The 24,194-nt window shown below is 41.4% G+C and overlaps 1 protein-coding gene and 1 long non-coding RNA gene across 2 annotated transcripts in view; one reads left to right on the plus strand and one right to left on the minus strand.

Moving 5' to 3' along the window:
• Positions 1-107: 107 nt before the first annotated feature.
• Positions 108-24,194, plus strand: part of LOC137380655 (uncharacterized) — a 52,734-nt gene continuing 28,647 nt past the window's right edge. Inside the window, exon 1 of the long non-coding RNA XR_010977058.1 lies at positions 108-191. This is a non-coding gene — a long non-coding RNA (uncharacterized lncRNA). The remainder of the gene's footprint in view (positions 192-24,194) is intronic.
• LOC137380651 (disintegrin and metalloproteinase domain-containing protein 9-like) overlaps positions 5,896-24,194 on the minus strand; it is a 71,451-nt gene continuing 53,152 nt past the window's right edge. Inside the window, exons 17-22 of the mRNA XM_068052816.1 lie at positions 18,074-18,154; positions 17,365-17,470; positions 11,937-12,072; positions 11,191-11,254; positions 9,384-9,433; positions 5,896-6,179 (exon numbers count right to left, since the gene is read on the minus strand). Coding sequence (XP_067908917.1) covers positions 6,041-6,179; positions 9,384-9,433; positions 11,191-11,254; positions 11,937-12,072; positions 17,365-17,470; positions 18,074-18,154 — 576 coding nt within the window. The 3' untranslated portion in view covers positions 5,896-6,040. The remainder of the gene's footprint in view (positions 6,180-9,383; positions 9,434-11,190; positions 11,255-11,936; positions 12,073-17,364; positions 17,471-18,073; positions 18,155-24,194) is intronic.

A 24,194-nucleotide genomic window follows, 5' to 3' on the forward strand; every position in this document is an offset into this window, starting at 1 on the left:
TGACAGGCCGCGTTGACCAGTGACGATCGGCTGTAACCTGGAGATCGCCAATCCAATGCTGGGTGGGCGGGTCGGATCACTGAGATCTGCAGGTGAGGAGCAGGTAGGGGGCGCTTTAAACACAGAGGCCAAGGTGTGTGTAAAACAGTTCAGGTGTGTCCCCATGAACTTCTTGCCCTCACCGAGACCAGGTAAGGACAGCAGATTTCTTTCCCTCAAGGACATTAGTGAACCAGATGGGTTTTTACAACAATCGACAATGATTTCATGGCCTAGCTTTTTAATTCCAGATTTTTATTAATTAAATTCAAATTACACCTTCTGCTGTGGTAGGATTTGAACCCATCTCCCCAGAGAAATACCCTAGGTCTATGGTTTACTAATCCAGTGATAATACCACTATGCTACTGCCTTTGAAAGACAAAGTATTAGTACACTAGGCACACTACAGCCTGCCAAGCTGAACATTGAGTTCAATAATTTCAGAGCACGACAGGGCCTCCCATTTTACTTTTATTTTTAGTTACTTTTTCTTTTTTATATATTTTTGTGTTTTATTTTATTTTATCATAGTTTGTTCAGTTTGCCTACCCACTTTTTTTTATGTTTGTACTTGCAGCTGTTCAGTTTTCAGTCTGTAAACACCCTATCTGTACTAATGCTTTGTCTTTCAACACACCATTAACATATTGTTTGCCTTTGCTCCATGACCCTCTGGTTGGTTATTCTCTGTGACCTTGTCCTATCTACACCTTCTCCTTTGTTATCTCTTACCCTACCCCCGCTTTACTTGCTTAAAACCTTTCACATTTCTAATACCTGCCAGTTCTGAAGAAGGGTCACTCACCTGAAACATTAACTCTGCTTCTCTCTTCACAGATGCTGCCAGACCTGCTGAGTATTTCCAGCATTTCTTGTTTTTATTTCCCTTAAAGAACCCAGGTCCCAAAACTCCACATGCACTCATTTAATTTGGGTGAGGTGTCTACTTTGGGGAGAGCTTCACCTGAAGTTACAACATTCAGTGTGGAACCTTATTTTGATATTTTTTCTATATTTCATCAAGGCTCATGCCTGCCTATATCACAGATTGCTGTGCTTTCAGAATTCAGGCATTGCAAAATGGAATGGGGCTGCATTTCCAATGAGTACTTCCATGTGGCACTGTCAAAAGTAGTAATTTCCAATGTATAGATATATATGGATTGGGCCTTCTTATTAAATTGCCTCAATTCTCCCTAAACATTAGTTTATACAGCACACCAATCCCTTTCCAAAAAGGCACAGAACTGACCAGTTTCCAGACCTCAGGAAATGTTACTCCTACAGGGCTCAGTAGTTGTGCAAGATCTGCTGCAGGTGACAACCTGATTTTTCCTCCTTTCCTGTGGGGAAGCATCTAACCTTTACTTAAAAATTCCTGCGAAGACAGATTTTGTTTTTGATGTAGACCTATTGGCATAAATCTGTTTCTTCTCACTCTCTGGAACAAGACCAATACATTATGCCATTACCACATTCACTGCAATCAAATCCTTTCTACTTTCCTTTCTCATTCTGCAGGACAAAGACAATTCCAAAGCAGCATAGTTTCCTTTCTCTTCCTTTGCTTTTCCCAACTAACTCCTCTTAACCTAAAGAGTTTGAAACCTTATCAGCTCCTTTTCCATGGGCATTGATTCCTCTCTTCAAAACTGCTACAATTAGTCCCCACTTTGAAAAGCTCCTCTCTCACTCAAACTACCAAATTTCACTCAATCCCCTTTCGTCTCAAAGTTCTCAAATGCATTATTGCTGACCAGCTTTATTCTCAAACCCCACGACTCCCTGTTCAAATGCTTTCAACCTGGTTTCTGTCCTGCCAACAGCCCTGAGACTGCCTGGTGTAACTATGAACAAGCCACATTAAGACATCTTGGCCTTTCGGTGGTCTTCCATATGGCTGACCAGTCTATCAGTCTCCATTGCCCCCCCGCCCCCCCTCAATGGTCCAGATCTATGGTATTATCCTCTCATAGTTCCTCTCCTACATGTTTTAACAAAGCTGGCAATGATTTCAGTCCCATGCTCTGGCATGTTCCAAAATCCCATCCACATTTTTAGGTGTGATGTCTCTGAAAGTGGACTTTAGTTGCTCCTGTTTCCCATGCACCTATCTCATGAAATGTCATACAGTTGTTAAATCTCATTAATTGAATACAAGTACACAGAACTGAAAATTGATAGAGAAAAAGAATGATCATACAGGTTTTGCTTAAGGCACATTGATGAAGACAGAGTAAAAGGAAAATCATCATGCATATGGTTGTAGTATTTATGACCTGGTATTACTTAACATTTGGTCCCCAAATGCATATGTATTTAATTTTCAATGTTCCTACCCTAACTTTAGGAAGACAAAAAAAAATCATCAAAAGTATCTTTTTTAATTTGGATTTTTGAGGTTACAATTTCATAATTATTGTATATAGTAAGTATATAAACAGATTAGTACCCAATCAGAACAGGTAAAATGATTTGAAATGAGTGTTATAAAAACAATCACTAGTTCAGTCGTATTTAAATGTTAATGTTTAGTAAGTCATGGGATCAATTCTGTAGTACAGCTATAAATGCCTCATAGCTGCTGTTACACTTCATTCATTTGATGATTATCATTCACAGGCATTAGAGTATGACAAATAATTTGTGTATTTACATTTTACCAATCATTCAGAATTTTAAACTCTACTTATTTAAAAATGGGTACTAACATAAGACATTACATTCCTAGAGTTTATAACAGACAACAAAATATTGAAAGGTTAAGGTGATGTGATAACCCACAAAACATTGAAATATTGTCCTGCATGCTTCATGTTCTTTAAAATAGGTGCAGAATTAAACAGATTTCCTGAATGTGTAACTATTAATTAGCTTAGTGAAAATAATTCAATCTAGAAATATGCAATTCATACCAGAGTGATAGAAGATTTGTTAAGTATTATAGAGTTCTCTATTATTGTACAATATTTGATTCTGCTCAAGCACCTGTATTAACTGGTTCAAGAGCAAGTAGCTTGTAAAGACATTGTAACTGACTACAGCATAAAATATCATGGTCAAAGTCATTTCAGTCAAATCAAACCAGTTTAAAATTGAAAATGTGAAAATCTGGAAAATGTTGTCATTTAAGATCAGTCCTTTCTGTTCACCTTCCGATAGCTTGTCAGTTGAATCACTGTGTGAATAGGATTGCCAACAGTCAATCCTATAGTAGTCTCAATCAATTATAGATAAGGTACTTCTTGGGCTAGGCACTTTAAGTATATATTCCTCAATGTGTCCCAGGTATTTTTCCAACAGTCAAGACGTTAAAAATCTTTTGAACACCTAGAATCATCGAATCAACCCTCTTTTATGGAATCGTGTCAGTACTCCATGACCTCTAATGTAAATGAATATAGTCACATGGCAGACGCCAAATCAATCATTTTAAAGTGCAATAATTTTCTATGCTTGATGTCAGTATATGAGGTCTGATTCCAGATCAGTGAGTTCTTTTTGAAGTCTTTTGATAAAAAAGCAAGTATTTAGCAGACATTGAATTTTTTTAAAAAGGGAAAGCTTGTAATTGGCCAGAAGAGACCAAGCACATCATCTCCAAGACTGATACCAGTGTGTTTTGAGAGGCTCCGTCTAATTGATGTCACAGAAGCACAGCTGTCTGTATTTTCCTCTTCTACATGGAACACTTCATTGTTACCTTATGCAAATTCTACTAATAAAATTGACACAAGTAATTCTATTGTATGGAATTTGCATATGTACAAGTTATCCCATAAGCTAAATCTTTTCTCAATTTCTTACATTTTCAGTCTTTTCTACTGATCTACAACTTACATGCCGTCAAATTTCAGAACCCACTGAAAGTGACGAATAGGCTAGTAAAAGCCAAGAAAACTTGCATAGGATTAGATAAATTACTGGCTATCTGCAAATTGTAATGGGCATTATGGGTGGAGATCCAGTGAGCAGGATCTTTGCTCCCTGAACTCCCACACCAAACTGGTGTGGAAACTTTCAGAAAATTCACCCTTTTATGTCTACAGGACAATATCCTAATGGCTGGTCTCAATAGCAGACTTTGCTTTGGGCTACTGATTTATTACTGATTCAATAGATTAAAGTACAGTTCAACTACTCAAATAACATTGTTACAGTATTCTTCACTCTGGCAGTTCAAATGAAATGGGATAGCGTTGATGTACATATTAATGAATTTAAACAAAATGGTTTAGGATTATCTACATTTTCTTTTGCTAACATAGTAAGATTTTCTAAAACAAAATTGTTAACTTTTTTTGAATTATTTGAATCCATTGTGATGCAAAGTGCTTAACAATTTAGCTGTGGGACTAATGAAACGTAATTAAGAATTCACTGTAGATCACTTTAGAACAACGTCCCTTTAAAATATATCAACAAAAATCAACATTAAACTGATTTTTTTGCTTTTAGATTATGTATCAGCAAAGTAACATGAAGAAGAAAGCCTTTCAGCCAATTTGATCTTATTCTTTCAGAATACTAACCCAACTGTCTTCCCAATAAAGTATTCAGCTGTTAATCATGCTCTTGTGTCTCCGATTAAGTATTAGCAACTTTTTTTACTTCTTGAACAAAAATTGTTCTGAATCGATGCTTCTCAAACCTACACCATTAATAGTTCAGATGAAAAAAAACATAGCAGGCCCATGTAACTAGAACTCTAGAACTGAGTGAATGTGAAAGATAGTCAAATTTATTGACATCAAGCAGACATGCAAATTTCTATTGTGCAGTAAGCAAATAAACACAAATCAATTTTTTTGAGGATTGACATGAACAGAGCAAATATTGATTACGTATCTGTGGAGAGAGAAGCAGAGTGAATGTTTCAGGTCTGTGACCTTTCATCAGAAGTTGGTGAAAGGTCACAGACCTGAAATGTTAACTCTGCTTCTCTCTCCACAGATGCTGCCTGACCTGCTGAGTATTTCCAGCACTTTGTTTTTATTTCAGATTTTTAGCATCTGCAGTATTTTGCTTTTATTTTATTGATTATGTATGCCAAGAAATTCAACTTGTACCCAAAGCGGACACAGAGTCGATAGAGCAATGGTTCTGTGCACCAGTCCACGTTGGCCTGAGGCCTGAGCCAAATTTAGCTTTGGGATGCAGTAAGCACACATTCGGAGAGGATAGTAAATCAGTTGGCTCCGATGCTGATCCAGTTAAAAAGTCATTGCCAGGGGGTGAGGGAGCCTTGAAAGTGCCGGCTGTGGCTCAGAGCTTTGGTGGGGAGGGCACAGGATCTGTCCTCTTGCTTTTCCTAGACCCACAAAAATAAAACAAAGTTTCCTGGATTTTTTTCAAGTGGCCTCCAGTGGCTGGTTAGGCCACTCAACACCTGATATAACTAGGTGGAGCATGCGTGGCATAAGCTGTACCCATTTGTATCTGAATGTTGCAGTTGGGGTACTAGACCCAGTGTAGACCCTGATTTGAATATTTAAAGAGCCTACCTTATTTTCAGATAGGTTCTGTGGATGATTTAAAGATGCCCAAGCCAATAAGGTGCACTTCTGGCACAGTGCAGGCATGGTAATTCGCAATCCTAAATTTGGAGGTCTAACACTTTACTTGTGAAAATTGGGCAACCATGAGGTGAATTTATCCTCTGTAAAGTCCTGTTATTAACAATTTCAGTTTTCTCTGCCCACTCTATTAAAAAAAATTCCTGATACTTTAGCTTTGAGACCCGTTCAGAGCCTAGTGTAAAACCAGCAGCGGTATTAAAGCGCTCCACTACCATTGAAACTTCACCAGGACTGAATAAGGTTTCTAAGAATGTGTTGCACATTCACTTCTTAACAGCAATAATTATAAATAATGATTATATATAGAAACAAGGTAGACTTTTTTTTCTTCTACCTCTTTCTGAGGTATATATCTGGTCGGTAATATCACTAGACGCAGATAAGCCATACTTTGTGTTCATTGACTGCTGAGGCTGAACTTATACTGTGGGGGGCACAGTAGGTCTAGGAGGCACAATAGGTCGAGGAGGCACGATAGCTCTAGGAGGTACAACAGGATTTTGATGCGTTGGTACATGGGCTGCATGAGGTACTGGATTTTCTGTTGAAGCATATTGCCTGAAAGCAAAGAAGACTTTTAGCCTCTGATAATATAAACTTAAATATGCACTGTACAATTTTCATTGCTTTTTATACAAATAGTAATTACACACATGCATGGCTTCACCTTAAAGACCAAGTTGAAGGGTATGTTGCAATAATGAAGCCAACTCTTTTGTACGCTAGTAAGGAATACAAGCAGTCTCATGGAACTTGACAAGTTCCATGTGTTATTTATGATTGATACGGTGTATCAAATGACAAATTAAAATCACCAGCATGGAAGTCCTGTTGAGTAGAGTTGGCAATGAAGTCATAGAGTCAGAGAGACAGAAACATACAGCACAGAAACAGGCCTTTCAGCCCATCGTGTCTGTGCCGACCATCAAGCACCTACCTATTCTAATCCCATTTTCCAGCACTTGGCCCGTAGCCATGTACGCTATGGCGTTTCAAGTGCTCATCTAAATACTTCTTAAATGTTGTGATGGTTCCTGCCTCTACCACCCCTTCAGGCAGTGCGTTCCAGATTCCAACCACCCTCTGGGTGAAATTTTTTTTCCTCAAATCCCCTCGAAACCTCCTGCCCCTTACCTTAAATCTATGCCCCCTGGTTATTGACCCCTCCACTAAGGGAAAAAGTTTCTTCCTATTTAATCTATCAATGCCCTTCATAATTTTGTATACCTCAATCATGTCCCCCCTCAGCCTTCTCTGCTCTAACGAAAACAACCCTAGCCTTTTCAGTCTCTCTTCATAGCTGAAACGCTGCAGCCCAGGCAACATCCTGGTGAATCTCCTCTGCACCCTCTCCAGTACAATTACATTCTTTCTACAGTGTGTTGCCCAGAACTGTACACAGTACTCCAGCTGTGACCTAACTAACGTTTTATGCAGCTCCATCATAACCTCCCTGCTCTTATATTCTATTCCTCAGCTAATAAAGGCAAGTATCCAATATGCCTTCCTAACCACCTTATCTACCTGTGCTGCTGGCTTCAGTGATCTATGGACAAGTACACCAAGGTCCCTCTGACTCTCTGTACTTCCTAGGGTCTTACTATCCATTGTATATTCCCTTGCCTTGCTAGTCCTCCCAAAATGCATCACCTCACACTTCTCAGGATTAAATTCCATTTGCCACTGCTCTGCCCATTTTACCAGCCCAATTATATTGTCCTGTAATCTAAGGCTTTGCTCCTCACTATTTACAACACCACCAATTTTCGTGTCATCTGCGAACTTACTGATCATACTTCCTATATTCACGTCTAAATCGTTAATGTACACTACAAACAGCATGGGTCTCAGCACCGATCCCTGCGGAACACCACTGGTCACAGGCTTCCACTCGCAGAAACAACCCTCGACCATCACCCTCTGCCTCCTGCCAGTAAGCCAATTTTGGATCCAATTTGCCAAATTGCCCTTGATCCCATGGGTTCTTACCTTCTTAACCAGTCTCTCATGTGGGACCTTATCAAAAGCCTTACTGAAGTCCATGTAGACTACTTCAACTGCTTTACCTTCATCCACACATCTAGTCACCTCCTTGAAAAATTCAATCAAGTTAGTTAGACATGATCTCCCCCTGACAAAGCGATGCAGACTATCCCTGATTAATCCCTGCCTCTCCAAGTGGAGATTAATCCTGTCCCTCAGAATTTTTTCCAATAGTTTCCCAACCACTGAGACCCTTAACAAAGCACAGCTTCATTGGTTTGTCCACATCATTCGTACACTGATAAGTAGGATTCAAAGCAAATTCTGATAACCAGCAATATTCCTGTGGCAGGTATACATGCTGTGAAGACAACTTCAAAATGACTTAAGCGAAATGAAGGAGCCCCACTGATGATTCAGAAGTTATAGCAATAGACAGGCCAAGATGACATTTTAAACACCTCGATTGGATCATCCCTCAATCTTCTATATTGAAAGGAAAGCAAGGCAAGTTTGTGTAACTGTCCTCATAATTTAATCTTCTAACCTCCAGAATCATTTTGATGAATCTGCCCTGCACCTCATCCAAGGCCAAAATATCCTTCCTGAGATGCAGTGCTCAGAACTGAATGCAGTACTCCAAATGGGGTCTGACCAAGGCTCCATACTACTGAAGCATAAGTTCCATTTATATTCCAGCCCTCTTGAGATCAAGAAAACATTATATTAGCCTTCTTGATTGTGTTTTGTGCCTGTCCACTAGCTTTTAGTGAGCTTTGCACATAGACATCCTAACATCTTTGATCTTCCATAGTTTCTAGTTTCTCACCATTTAGAAAATACTCTAAGTTGTATTTCTTGGATCCAAAGCGGATGACCTCACCTTACATTGAACTCCAGTTACCATCTGTCTATGTTCCTTTGTAACTTCCTGCTCCCATCTATGCTACTTACCATGCCTCCTAATTTAGTGCCCTCAGGAAACTTTGACGTACAACTCTGTATTCCTTCATGCATGTCATCGATAAATACGGTGAAAAGCTGAAGTCCCAGTACAGATCCCTGGGGAACATCACTTATCACATCCTCTCGATCAGAGTATGTAGCCTTCATCCCAACTCTCTTTCTCCTATCTCCCAACCAATTTACAATCCATGTCACAAGGTTGCCTCCAATTCTGTGTGCTTTAATTTTGTGAATAATTTCTTGTATGAAACATCCTCAGGACAACCCTGAGGATCTCAAAGGCAATCTATAACTTTTGAAATATAGTCACTGTTATTTAATAGACAAACATCGCAGGCAATCTGCACACTGTACGGTCCCCCAAAAAATAATGAAATGAATAACCAGTTAATTTTTTTTTGATTTTGTTGATTGAGGACACTTGGAGAAGTCCTTGCTCTACTTTGGAAAAGTGCTATGGGATCTTTCACATCCAACTGAACAGCTTGACAAGAGCTTGGTTTAAAGTCTCAGCTGAAAAATGGTGCCTCCGACAATGCATCATCCGTCAGTACTGCACTGAAAGATCAGTCCAGATTATGTTCTCAAGTCCTGTAGTAGGGCATAAACCTTTTGACTCATAGCTGAGATGACAACCACTAAGCAAAGATAACTCTACGCTCCTGCTCACCCTGCGATTGAACAATTGAGAGAGCATAATTCTTGGTAATTTTACAGTTATTACTTCCATCATGGAGACTGCATGACCACTATTATTTTGATGTGACGAATATTGTTTCCATTTGGGAGAAATTCAGCAGCACTTATACATACCTTTGTGGAGTATCAGTTGCATAGGTATTTGTATTCCCAGTAGAAATAACCTAGAAATACAGCAAAAGCAACCAGTATGTTATTATTCTACCCTTTACCTTTGTAATACTGAAATATACTAAGCCACGAGGTTTATGGTGAATAATAAAACACATTTAAGGTGAAATTGTGCTATGCAATATGAGTAATGAACATGTTAATGCATTTGTGTGAAAGTTGTTTATGTGCAAGTTGTTTATGATAAGCAAGAGGGTGGAAAGTTATCGGGGGTAAGTGGAAATGTGGAGTAGTCAGTTCAGCCATGAACTTATTGAATGGCGGAGCAGGCTCGAAGGGCCGAGTTGCCTACTCCTGCTCCTAATTCATATGTTTGCATGTATATATATATATATATATATATATATATATATATATATATATATATATATATGTTTGCAAGTTCTCCCTGTGACTGTGTAGATTTCTGCCAGGTGCTCTGGTTTCCTCTCACAGCCAAAGACTTGCAGGTTGATAGGTAAATTGGCCGTTGTAAATTGCCCCTAGTGTAGGTAGGTGGTAGGAGAATGGTGGGGATGTGGTAGGGAATATGGGATTAATGTAGGATTAATATAAATTGGTGGTTGTTGGTCGGCACAGACTTGGTGGACCGAAGGGCCTGTTTCAGTGCTGTATCTCTAAATTAAAAAAAAAAATAAATGTATGCTGTTTTAACAGATATATTAAACCTTTCTTTGGTTGGAGAAGACTTTGGCTGTGGAGAATACTGAGGCAATAGACAGTTCCATCCTGATAAGATGTCAGCACAAGTCCTACCCCAGAAAATATGCTTCTTGTGAGCCAGTCATTGCCATTAATTTTGGCTGTGGTGAAAAGTACTGCCCAAAGCCCTTTATCTTTTTGGGTGAAGGAAAAAATGGAATGAGGCATCGAGGTGGCAAAAACTAGATGTGCAATAAATACTTATACAGTGCACTTCGGCAAGATGTAGTTCTGCATTAATTGGAATAAACATCAATAATATCTTAATTGTACAGTTCTGGTCGCCACACTATAGGAAGGAAGTGATTGCACTGGAGAGGGTGTAGAGGAGATTCACCAGGATGTTGCCTGGGCTGGAGCATTTCAGCTATGAAGAGAGACTGGGATAGGCTGGGGTTGTTTTCCTTAGAGCAGAGAAGGCTGAGGGGGGACCTGATTGAGGTATGCAAAATTATGAGGGGCATAGATAGCGTAGATAGGAAGAAACTTTTTCCCTTAGCAGAGGTGTCAATAACGAGGGGGCATAGATTTAAGGTAAGGAGCAGGAAGTTTCGAGGGGATTCGAGGAAAAATTGTTTCACCCAGAGGGTGGTTGGAATCTGGATCACATTGCCTGAAGGGGTGGTAGAGGCAGGAACCCTCACAACATTTAAGTAGTATTTAGATGGGCACTTGAAATGCCATAGCATACAAGGCTACAGGCCAAGTGCTGGAAAATGGGATTAGAATAGATAGGCTTGATGGCAGGTGTGGATACGGTGGGCCAAAGGACCTGTTTCTATGCTGTATAACTCTATGACTTTATGACTTTAGAAAATATTAGAATATGCACCTATATCTATGATAACTTCACAAAATATCTGTATGAATGTCGGCCCCATTATAACTGCTTATCTGACTGACAGAAATTTAGTAGTAGCAGTAGTAGTATCTGTATGAAATTGCTCCTATGTGTATGATAACGTGATAAAAAAATACTGTTAGCCTGGGACATTATGAATTTCAATCCATGGTACAGAGGGGTTGCTGAAATCATAGTGTTTCTTACTGGATTATTTCTCTGATTGCTTTGGTTTGAGAAAGTTTTCTGTGGTTGTCTTCTAGTCTGTGTTCTGTAAAATAAAGTTATATCAATAAGAAATGCCATGGTTAGAAAACAACAACTACAGATTTTGGAATGCCACCATGTTTATATAGTTTTCTTATTTCAGGTTTTAATCCTGAGGGAACAATACATCTTGTAAATGTTTTTATCTTGTGAACAACTCCCAGCCCCGTTTTATGAACAGTGCATTCTTTATTCCATAAATTGATAGGGCAAACTTCATTCACCCAGTCCTGCCATCTTCAAAGTCAACAGGCTCAGAGTAGCCAATAATCAATGTACCAGTAGGGAGGGGAAACATCAGCCCAGGTTTCCACTTCTGATTGCTATCCGGTGGCTCCTGATAGCAAATGCAGATTTGGCCATCTAGTGAGGACAGGATCAGGCCTATCTTTGATGCCTCAAATAGAAATAGCATGCCAATGTTTGCTGTCTGGTTTCACCCATGAAGAATGGTGAGTAAGGCAGAATACTTGAGGGCAGCCACTGCCCATGGAACCATAATACATCAGGAGCCACTACCTTCAGGAGTGTTTGGAGAAACTACACAGTAGAATGAAATCAAAGTAAAATATCAGTGGATTAAAAAAATAAAATGAGCCAAACAAGAAACAAAGTCAATAAGGAAGTAACTGCCTTTCTACTGAAAACTCGATGAGAAGTGGCAGGTGAACTCAAATCTCACGTACGTCATGTGTGAAGAATTCCTCTTTCTCCAGAATAGCTTTATTGCGTTACGTTTGAAAAAAATCATTAAGCCAATCAAACTAAGCACAGGGACCACCAAAAGGAAAAATATCAGCAAGCCATCTCGAAGTGAAGTATCTAAAGGAAAAGAAAAGACTTCTTAACTGGTTTTCCGACAATAACTCATTTTGCATGTCATAATGATAAACTCTAAAGGGTGGAGATGGATGGTTAAGATTCAGTAGGTTCTTACCTCAGAATTATGTTGTTGGCAATATTTAAAAATCCAGTAAGTTATTTCAAAGCTTTCCATGTTGGAGATAGGCTTTACATGAAGTATAATAGATTGACAAGGCAGCATTTCTAATCAAATATCTCTTATAGGATAAGAGTGAAGCTCGAGTTACTTGTGATCAGAAGAACTGCCAGATATTTGCTTAATGACATCTGCATCGGGAATTTACTCAGGGCTTCTCCCGTTGCTCCACTCTGACTTCAGCAGAAAGTCCAAAGGGTCAAAGGGATTTTTGATGAACCTCTGCCAAAGTTACAGTTAGGGAGTAGGAGAGATTCCAAGGAAATTCTTGGTGATAATCTGTAGTTTATTCTACAAAATCTTTTAACTCCTTTATTATTGAAAATGTGCTGATTATCCCCAAATGTCCCTTTAGATAGATTTGGGTGGGCTCGTTGGCTGGCTCAGAGCTGTAGAGTCATTTCTGGCACCAAAGGAGGCCATTCAGCCAATTGAGTCCATGTTGGCTCTCCACAGAGCTACTCAGTCACTTCCACTCCCCCACACAATTCCCATAGCCATGCAAGTCTATTTCCTTCAAGTGGCAATCCAATTTCCCCTTGAAGTCAACGATTGTCTCTGCTTTCACCACCCTTGAGGACAGCGAGTTCCAGGTCATTACTAACCGCTGCGTAAAAAAATTCTTCCTCATAATTCCCCTGCATCTCTTGCCCAAAACCTCCAATCTGTGTCCCCTAGTTCTTGTGCCATTAGTTAATGGGAACAGATTTTCCTTGTCTAACTTACCTAAGCCTGTCATAATCTTGTACGCTACTACTAAATCTCCCCTGTTCTAAAGAGAGCAACCACCAGTTTTTCCAACCTAACCTTATAACTAAAATCCTCCATCCCTGGAACTATTCTGGTAAATCTCCTTGGCACCCTCTCAAGGACCCTCACATCCTTCCTGAAGTGTGGTGACCAGAACTGGACACAATACTCCAGTTGGTACCTAACCAGAGCTTTAAAAAAGTTCAGCATAACTTCCCTGCTTTTGTACTCAATGCCTCTGTTTATGAAGCCCAACATTCCATATGCTTTACTAACCACTCTCTCAATATACCCTGCCACCTTCAAAGATCGATGCACCTGCACCTCCAGGTCCCTCTGTTCCTACACACTCTTTAGAATTGTGCCATTAAGTATATATTGCCTCTCCCTATGCCTTGCCAAAATGCATCACCTCACACTTGTCAGTATTAAATTCCATCTGACACCTCTCTGTCCATTCTGCTAGCCTGTATATGTCCTATTGCAGGCGGTTCATATCATCCTCACTGTTTGCCACACCTCCAAGTTTGGTGTCATCAGCAAATTTTGAGATTCCACTCTGTATTCCAAGATCCAAGTCATTTATATATAGCAAAAAGGCAGTAGTCCCAAGCACTGACCCTTGGGAAACACCACTGTCTACCATCCTCCAATATGAAAAACAACCATCTACCATGACTGATTGTTTTCTGTCCTTAAGCCAATTTTTTTTATCCAGTTGGACTCTGACCCTCCTATTCCATGAGCCTAAATTTTGTTAACCAGCCTTTTATGTGGTACCTTATCAACACTTGCTTAAAATCCATATAAACAATGTCCTTTCATCAACCTTCTCTGCTACTTCATCAAAAAATTCAGTTAGATTAGTCAAGCATGATCTGCCTTTTACAAATCCATGCTGGCTATCCTTAATTAACTCGAACCTCTCCAAGTGTGTGTTGGTTTTTTCTCTGATTATTGTTTCGAAAACCTTACCAACCACTGGTGTGAAACTAACTGGCTTGTGGTTGGCTATTATTGCAAGGGGAATCGAGTATAAAAGTAGGGAAGTTTTACTGCAGCTGTACAGCGTGAAACCACATCTGGAGTAGTGTACAGTTTTGGTCTCCTTATCTGAAAGCAGATATAATTGCATTCAAAGCAGTTCAGAGAAGGTTCACTTGATTCACTCCAGGGATGAAGGGCTTATTTTATGAAGAAAGGTTGAACAGGTTGGACCTATACCCGTTGAAGTTTAGAAGAATGAGAGGTGATCTTATTGAAATATATAAGATTCTGAGGGTACTTGATAGAGTGGATACCGGGAGGATGTTTCCTCTTGTGGAGCAGACTAGAACTAGGGGGCACAGTTTAAGAATAAGAGGTCTCCCTTTTATGACGGAGTTCAGATATGTTTTCTCTCAAGAGTGTCATTCGTCTGTGGAATTCTCTTCCCCAGAAAGCAGTGTAGGTTGCATCTTGAATTTATTCAAGGCTGAGTTAGATAGATTTTTGATAGTCAAGGAGTCCAGGATTATGGGGCAGACAGGAAAGTGGAGTTGAGACCACAACCAGATCAGCCTTGATCTTATCAAATGATGGAGCAGGCTCAAAAGGCCAAATGGCCTACCCCTGTTCCTAAGTCCTATGTAGTTTCTAGGACTGTCCCTATACCCTTTCTTGAATAAGGGTGTCACATTTGCCACTCTCCAATTCCCTGGCACTCCCCCATATCCAGGGAACATTTGAAGATTATGGAAAGACCCTCCATTATATTCATCCTCATTTCCTTTAGCAACCTGGGATGCAAGCCATGTGGACCAGGTGACGTATCTACCCTAAGCATAGCCAGCCTTTTTAGTATCTCCCCCCTCTCAATCTTTACCCTATCCATTGCCACTACTCTCTCCGCTTCTACTGATATTTTGTCAGATTCCACTTCGTTAATGAACACTGATACTCATTAAGTATATTAGCCTTGCCCTATGCCTCTAAGCATATATTATCTTCTTTATCCCTAATAGGCCCCACTCCACTTCTTACTACTGTCATGCAGCCTCCACCTGCTAAGAATAAGACACATTAATTTTGTCATTAACATTAATTTTAAACTGTTACTGGAGTGAAGAAAGAACTTGTTTAAAAAAAAACAGACCCTTGACTGGAAAAATATTTGCATATTGTAAGTGGGTAGTGTTACGACCAGGTGAGAAAGAGGTCTAGGGTTCCCTTTCAGCCTTCACCTGGTCTTGAAGGCACTGTAACCTTGAAGGCAGGGAAGCACATTCGAGGCCCTGCTAAAGATGATATAATACACAGAGCCAAAATGTGGTCAGACCAGTTAGTCACATGACTAACCTGCTTGGCAACCTGGGTTTTTCTGAATTGTACAGTTTGAACTGCGAGACTGCAGAAAGCAGAATGCTTCTGGACTGCTCTGTCTGCTCTCATCTCTTTCTCATGGAACCCCAAACCCACGGAAGACACATGAACCCCAAGAAAGAAAAGTCTCCTACAGTGAACAAGATTTAAGAAGAATACTGGGCCCCAACGAAAAGCAAGATCTACCTACAATCAAGGACTCTACAGTGAGTTCGAAGAACTGTAATAATAACCCTCTTCAGAGATTGTCTCAAACTTTTCCTCTTTATTTTCTTCTGCTCTTTTCTGTCCTTATCTGCATATGTGTATCGTGTTTGCATGCTAGGGTGGGCGCGTCGTGTATTTGTAGGCGTTAACCGAATTAGAGTTTAAGTTTAATAAATTCGAACTTCTTTAAACTTAAGAAAACCTGTTTGTGTTTGTTTCTTTGCCTTATAATTGGAAAGCGGTGAACAAGGATTCACCAAGGGGGAGCTAAAACACAATGCGTTTAAAATTAAACCCTGTTACAGTAAGACCAGGTGAAGGCTGAAAGGGAACCCTAGACCTATGTCTCACCTGGTCGTAACACTACCCACTTACAACTTACATGCTGGTAGAAGATTTTTAGGTTCCCTTTTATGTTGACTGCCATTCTATTCTCATATTCTCTCTTTGCCAGTCTAATTTTCCTCTTCACCTCCCCTCTCAACTTTTATATGGGCTGGTTCGCACGTGAAGAATTCAGCTGACATGCATCATACACCCTCTTTTTTGTTTTATCATAACCTCTATTCTCCCTCATCATCCAAGGAGCCCTGTCATTGGTTCCCTTACCTTTCACCCTAGTTGGAATGTACCTAGCCTGTACCTGAAGCATCTCTTCTTCAAAGATAACTCATTGTTTCGATACATCCCTTCCTGTCAGTCTTTGGTTCCATTCTACCTGGCTAGATTCCTTCTCATTGCATTGAAATTAGCCCTCTTCCAATCTAGATATTGTAACTTATTTTGTTCCTTGCTTTTCTGCATTACGACTCTAAACCTTATGATATAATGATCACTCTTACCCAAGTGCTCCCTGACAGACACTTGGTCCACTTGGCCCACCTCATTTCCTAGCACCAGATCCAGCAGTACCTCCTTTCTAGTTAGGCTAAGAACATACTGATCAAGGAAGTTCTCCTGAACACATTTCAGAAATTCCTCCCCCTTTTTATCCTTTACTCTAAAATTATCCCAATCGATATTTGCCCAGTCTCCCAGTATCACCATTCTACAGTTCTTGCACATCTCTGTGATTTCCCTGCGGATTTGCTCCTCTTATCTCTCACTATTTGGAGACCCCTAGTAACATGATCAGACCTGCTTTGCTTTTCAACTCTAACCAAATGGATTCTGTCCTTGCCCCTTCAAGGACATCCTCCCTTTCCAACACTGCAATATCTGCCCTTCACTTCCAGCATTTGGATTTAATTACAGCCTAAACTGTTGGCAATTGTTTTAGAAATCAGCGTGCTAAGTTAAATGGTTTTGAGCATGATTACCTAATTGCTAGTGGACATTAAGTTGTCAAATTTCACAAGAATGAGTGAAGGACATAATGGGGAATTCACACTGACCATGCATTATTAAATTGTTTTGAAAATCATGACTAAACATATCCAACTTCCAATCTATTTTATATTTCTTGGGCCTAGAAATGGGTTCACACTGACCTGTAGGGTACAAGGGAACTGACATGCTCTTTACAAAATCCTTAGCAATGAAAAAGAAGTACATATTTGGAAAGGTGAACAAAGGATTTTAGTGTCCCATATTAACGGAACAAATTGTAATGGGGAATTATGCTCAGTAATTGAAGTTAAATTATTTTATAGAATAATAGAAACAATCAAAATATTATCATTTGCAAAATCTATTGGCGTATATCATCAGCTATCAGAATAGGTGCACTTTAATTGCAGTTAATCTGCAAATATATGAGAAATATATGCGGCAATGCATCTTTATATTTTAAATACCTATGTGAGTGGGTCCACTATCTATGCTTCCTCCAGAACCACTGGTGTCACAATAAGGCGGTGCCCATCCATCATCGCAGTGGCAGTTCTTGTTACTGTTACAAATCTAAAAGATATAAAGAACCTCTCAATAAAAGATTACAGCAACTGAATTATTAAAGGTAATCTACCTGTCTCCCCTATTGCCATCATTCTAATATTTTGGTCATGGCAGCCTGTTGTTGTACTGCTACTAATTACATTTATGCATGTGCCTGTGCTGAACTGACTTTTACAATTCACCATGCGTTCTAACATATTGTTACTATTCAGAGCAGTACCATCAACAAAGTCTAGTCCAGGACCACTGGCTTTATTTGTGAAAAAATTCCATCAGTTCTCTACCAAACAGTAGTACTACCACAATAAAACTTAGCTCATTAGGCCTGTGCGATACTGGTCGCAGATATGTTACTTTTCCCTCTGGTGTAACAAAGACAGTTAATTACCCCAAAATAATCGAAGGAAAATAACTTGGACTACAATATAGCCTTGATAAACTACAAATAAATAAAACAATTTGGCTTTTTTGGGAAATAAATCAATTCCAACTTTTGCTTAGTGTTAATTTTGCAAAACAGAATTCACTATGCCCTCATAACAAAGATAAAGCATTGAGTCAGCAACCGTGTAAGGTTCGCATTGTGAATAGGAAGAGAATAATTCTTACACCATGGTTATTACATTTCTCTTTGACATCACAATCAAATCCCAGGTTGCTAGCATTCACGCATGCAAAATTTATGCAGGCCTGAAAAAAATACAGGTAATAAATTAGAACAAATAAAATATAACACATAATCATACAGTAAATTTTTCATTTCTACACTGCGTATACTACAATTTGGAATATCTTGTACCATTTGTGTAGCAATACATCGTTTAATATATCGGTGTTGGGGTGGGGTGGGGTGGGGAGGTGGGGGAGCATGTGGATATTCAAAGGATGCTGTAGGGCTCCCTGCAGCCCATTTGCAGAGGGAGCCATTTTAAAAATAAAGTATGGTGAAAAATCCATGGTTGCCTGTTCATAATCCCAGTCTGGAAGGTCCCCATATGTGCCATTGGTTTGGTCAATACGCCTGCCTCAACTATACACTAAGTTCCATTGAGAGGGCCAAGGGTAGAAGGAATTTTCGGTTTGGAGTTCCCATACTCCTCAAATTGATGGCCATGTTTTGGGTTTGTGGAGCTTCTGCCTCCCAACAGGTCATCCTGAAAACCTTTGGTATATCCGGGTCCCGACCTAGTTTCCAGGTGTTAAATCCTTATTCCCACTGACCTTATGGTGGATACACCAGAGCAACTGTAGATTTCTGGAGCTGCTGTCTCTAATATAGAATCATCAAATCATAGAATGGTTACAACACAGAAAGCGGCCATTCGGCCTGTTGTGTCTTTGCCAGCTTTCTGCAAGAGTAACTCAGCTAGTCCCACTGCCCCACCTTCTCCCCCTTAGCTCTACAAATGTTTTCTCTTTAGATAACATCCAATTCCCACTTGAAAGCCACAATTGAATCTGCCTCCACCACACACTCAGGCAGTGCATTCCAGATCCTAACCATTCGCTGCATAAAAATAGTTTGTCCCCAAGTTGCCTTTGGTTCTTTTGCCATTCATCTTAAATCAGTGTCCTCTGATTCTCGGCCTTTCTGCCAACGGGAAGTTTCTCCCTATCTAGTCTGTCCAGACCCCTCATGATTTTGAACACTTCTAGGCGATGGCGTAGTGGTATTACTAGTAACCCAGAGACCCAGGGTATTTCTCTGGGGACAGGGTTCGAATCCCACCACAGCAGAAGGTGGAATTTGAATTTAATGAATAAATCTGCAATTAAAAAAGCTAGTCTAATGATGGCCATGAAACCATTGTCGATTGTTGTAAAAACCCATCTGGTTCACTAATGTCCTTTAGGGAAGGAAATCTGCTGTCCTTACCTGGTCTGGCTGACATATGACTCCAGACCCACAGCAATGTGGTTAACTCTTGCATGCCCTCTGAAATGGCCTAGCGAGCCACTCAGTTGTACCTAACCGCTGCGAAGTTAATAAAAAGGAATGAAACCGGACGGACCACCTGGCATCGACCTAGGCACCGGAAATGACAACGGCAAACACAGCCCTGTCAACCCTGCAAAGTCCTCCTTACTAACATCTGGGGGCTTGTGCCAAAGTTGGGAGAGCTGTCCCACAGACTAGTCAAGCAACAACCTGACATAGTCATACTCACGGAATCATACCTTACAATGTCCCAGACACTGCAATCACTATCCCTGGGTATGTCCTGTCCCACCGGCAGGACAGACCCAGCAGAGGTGGTGGCACAGTGGTATACAGTAGGGAGGGAGTTGCTCTGGGAGTCCTCAACATCAACTCCGGACCCCATGAAGTCTCATGGCATCAGATCAAACATGGGCAAGGTAACCTCCTACTGATTACCACCTACTGCCCTCCCTCAGCTGATGACTCAGTACTCCACCATGTTGAACACCACTTGGAGGAAGCACTGAGGGTGGCAAGGGCACAAAATGTACTCTGGGTGGGGGACTTCAATGTCCATCACCAAGAGTGGCTCGGTAGCACCACTACTGACCGATCCCTAAAGGACATAGCTGCTAGACTGGGTCTGCGGCAGGTGGTGGGGGAACCAACACGAGGGAAAAACATACTTGACCTCGTCCTTACCAATCTGCCTGCTGCAGATGCTTCTGTCCATGACTGTATTGGTAGGAGTGACCACCGCACAGTCCTTGTGGAGACGAAGGCCCGCCTTCACATTGACGATATCGTCCATCATGTTGTGTGGCACTATCACCGTGCTAAATGGGATAGATTTCGAACAGATCTAGCAATGCAAAACTAGGCATCCATGAGGCGCTGTGGGCCATCAGCAGCAGCAGAATTGTACTCAACCACAATCTGTAACCTCATGGCCCGGCATATCCCCCACTCTACCATTACCATCAAGCCAGGAGACCAACCCTGGTTCAATGAAGAGTGCAGGAGGGCATGCCAGGAGCAGCACCAGGCATACCTCAAAATGAGGTGTCAAGCTGGTGAAGCTACAAGACAGGACTATCTGCGTGCCAAACTGCGTAAGCAGCATGCGATAGACAGAGCTAAGCGATCCCATAACCAACAGATCAGATCTAAGCTCTGCAGTCCTGCCACATCCAGCCGTGAATGGTGGTGGACAATTAAACAACTAACTGGAGGAGGTGGCTCCACAAATATCCCCATCCTCAATGATGGGGGAGCCCAGCACATCAGTGCGAAAGATAAGGCTGAAGCATTTGCAACAATCTTCAGCCAGAAGTGCCGAGTTGTTGATCCATCTCGGCCACCTCCTGAAGTCCCCAGCATCACAGATGCCAGACTTCAGCCAATTCGATTCACTCCGCGTGATATCAAGAAACGACTGAAGGCACTGGACACTGCAAAAGCTATGGGCCCTGACAATAGTCCGGCAATAGTACTGAAGACCTGTGCTCCAGAACTTGCTGTGCCCCTAACCAAGCTGTTCCAGTACAGCTACAACACTGGCATCTACCCTGCAATGTGGAAAATTGCCCAGGTATGTCCTGTACACAAAAAGCAGGACAAATCCAACCTGGCCAGTTACCGCCCCATCAGCCTACTCTCTATCATCAGTAAAGTGATGGAAGGTGTCATCAACAATGCCATCAAGCGGCACTTGCTTAGCAATAACCTGCTCAGTGACGCTCAATTTGGGTTCTGCCAGGGCCACTCAGCTCCTGACCTCATTACAGCCTTGGTTCAAACATGGACAAAAGAGCTGAAATTGTAAGGTGAGGTGAGAGTGACTGCCCTTGACATCAAGGCAGCATTTGACCAAGTATGGCATCAAGGAGCCCTCGCAAAACTGAGGTCAATGAGAATCGGGGAAAACCCTCCGCTGGCTGGAGTCATACCTAGCGCAAAGGAAGATGGTTGTGGTTGTTGGAGGTTAATCATCTGAGCTCCAGGACATCACTGCAGGAGTTCCTCAGGGTAGTGTCCTAGGCCCAACCATCTTCAGCTGCTTCATGAATGACCTTCCTTCAACCATAAGGTCAGAAGTGGGGATGTTCGCGGATGATTGCACAGTGTTCAGCACCATTCGTGACTGCTCAGATACTGAAGCAGTCTGTGTAGAAATGCAGCAAGACCTGGACAATATCCAGGCTTGGGCTGATAAGTGGCAAGTAACATTCGCGCCACACAAGTGTCAGGCAATGACAATCTCCAACAAGAGAGAATCTAACCATCTCCCCTTGACATTCAACAGCATTACCCTCGTTGAATCCCCCACTATCAACATCCTGGGGGTTACCATTGACCAGAAACTGAACTGGAGTAGCCATATAAATACCGTGGCTACAAGAGCAGGTCAGAGGCTAGGAATCCTGAGGCGAGTAACTCACCTCCTGACTCCCCAAAGCCTGTCCACGATCTACAAGGCACAAGTCAGGAGTGTGATGGAATACCGTCCACTTGCCTGGATGGGTGCAGCTCCAACAACACTCCAGAAGCTCGACACCATCCAGGACAAAGCAGCCCACTTGATTGGCACCCCATCCACAAACATTCACTCCCTCCACCACCAACGCACAGTGGCAGCAGTGTGTACCATCTACAAGATGCACTGCAGCAATGCACCAAGGCTCCTTAGACAGCACCTTCCAAACCCGCGACCTCTACCAACTAGAAGGACAAGGGCAGCAAATACATGGCAACACCACCACCTGCAAGTTCCCCTCCAAGTCACATACCATCCTGACTTGGAACTATATTGCCATTCCTTCGCTGTCGCTGGGTCAAAATCCTGGAACTCCCTGCCTAACAGCACTGTGGGTGTACCTACCCCACATGGACTGCAGTGGTTCAAGAAGGCAGCTCACCACCACCTTCTCAAGGGCAATTAGGGATGGGCAATAAATGCTGGCCTGGCCAGCGTCGCCCACATCCCATGAATGAATTAAAAAAAATCTCCTCAACTTTCACTTCTCTAAAGAGAATAGCCCCCTGGAACCATTCTCATAAATATTTTCTGCATCCTCTCTAATGCCTTCACATCCTTCCTAAAGTGTGGTGCCCGGAATTGGACACAATACTCCAGTGAAGATCAAACCAGTGTTTTATAAAGTTTCATCATAAAGTTCTTGCTTTTGTACTGTATGCCTGTATTAATAAATATGCTCCATTCTGCACTTTTGGAATGCATCATTCTGCATGGGTGTGATTTTAACTCATTCAAAACTCTTCCACTTTCACAGATCTTGTCCCATAAATCTAGGAAAATCCCACTAACAGTACCTCCATATGCACAAAAGCTTTGCAGGCCAGTGGCAGGCACATTTTACCAAGTGGCGATATAGCTCTGCAGGCAATTGGTAAACTACAAATAATGAAAATTCAAAACTACAATTGCAAGAGAAATAAAAGGCTGAAGAGTTGAAACTGGGAGGCTTGAGTTTCAAGGAGACCTTTTTTTAAATGATATTAATTTATAATATTTAAATATTGAACACCAATAGAAATGAGAATAGTATACAGTTGGGAGGTGAGGGGGATTTCAACATCTGTTCAAAATGGGAGAAAAATCTGCCGACTGCGCATATCACCCATCCAAAGCTAGCATCGAGAGTTCCATTTTTGATTCAGGCCTCATTTAAAAGTTGCTGGCGAACTGCAGGTGCCAAATGGGTACCCTGCTGCAGCTCACCAGTTGTGGGAGAGCTGAATCTGGGCTGACTGCCAACCTGAGCTTGCTGGCAGGTCAGTTCTGTTTGTCATGGGGATGGGGATATAATCCTGGGTGGGGGGAGGGGGTGGAGGGGCTGGCAGTGGGTCAAACTTCCCTTGTGGGCCATTTTGTGGCCTCCAGCAATTTCTTTAAGAGCTGATGGTTGGGCTCCACTCGGTTCAAAGAGATGGAGCATGCATGCTCTCTACCCAATTGTACCCAAACTTTGTAATCAGGGGTCTGCAACTCCTCCAGGGCCCTGATTTGCATATGAAAGCATAATGGGTTGCTCTCCTATTTACAGGTCACCTGTCAATTGCATCAGATGGGCCTTGAGCACCAATAAATAGCGTGGCTAAACAGCCCTCGATTTTCAACTGCAGGCCAAACATCGTTTAGGATAGAAATGGTACACTGGCATTTGAAAATCACCACCAGTTTATTTTAGCAAACAAGTGTAGGGAGTGGCTTTAAGGGTTGGTATGAGGATGGGGTCAGAAGGCGTGTTTCAAGAAGGTGATGAGTAACTAGCCTGAGGCAAACAAAATGGACGGTGGTGCTGCAGGAGGGCAAGGGACAAAGAGGCAGCATGAGATCAAGGATAGAGAGACCAAGGGAGAGTACGAGAAAAACTATACACATATACAAGGAAAATGGGAATAGAGAGTCATGGATTCCATTGTCATTACTTATGTGCAATACACAGGCATGAAAACAAATTATGCTGAACATTTCCCTAGACTTGACAGGTCTGGCTAATAAATATTAATGGCTGGAAATGACAGTCTGGGCATGACCATTAAATTCATCATAACTTCCAGGAGCCATGCAACTTCCATGGAGGGAGTAATGATAGGAAAATGTAGCAGTGAAAAGTTGTTGAATAATTCGTGATATGAACAGCATTTCCAGCAGTAGCTTACTGAATGTCAAAACATGAGATTTGAAGGGTCAGGTTACGGAATGTCAAAACATTCAGTCCGTAACCTGACGCTTCAAATCTCATAGGATCTCTGATCATTGCCTCTTCATTATATTACTGTGTA

This window comes from Heterodontus francisci, chromosome 20, assembly GCF_036365525.1.
Source record: "Heterodontus francisci isolate sHetFra1 chromosome 20, sHetFra1.hap1, whole genome shotgun sequence".
Classification (NCBI taxonomy): Eukaryota; Metazoa; Chordata; class Chondrichthyes; order Heterodontiformes; family Heterodontidae; genus Heterodontus; species Heterodontus francisci.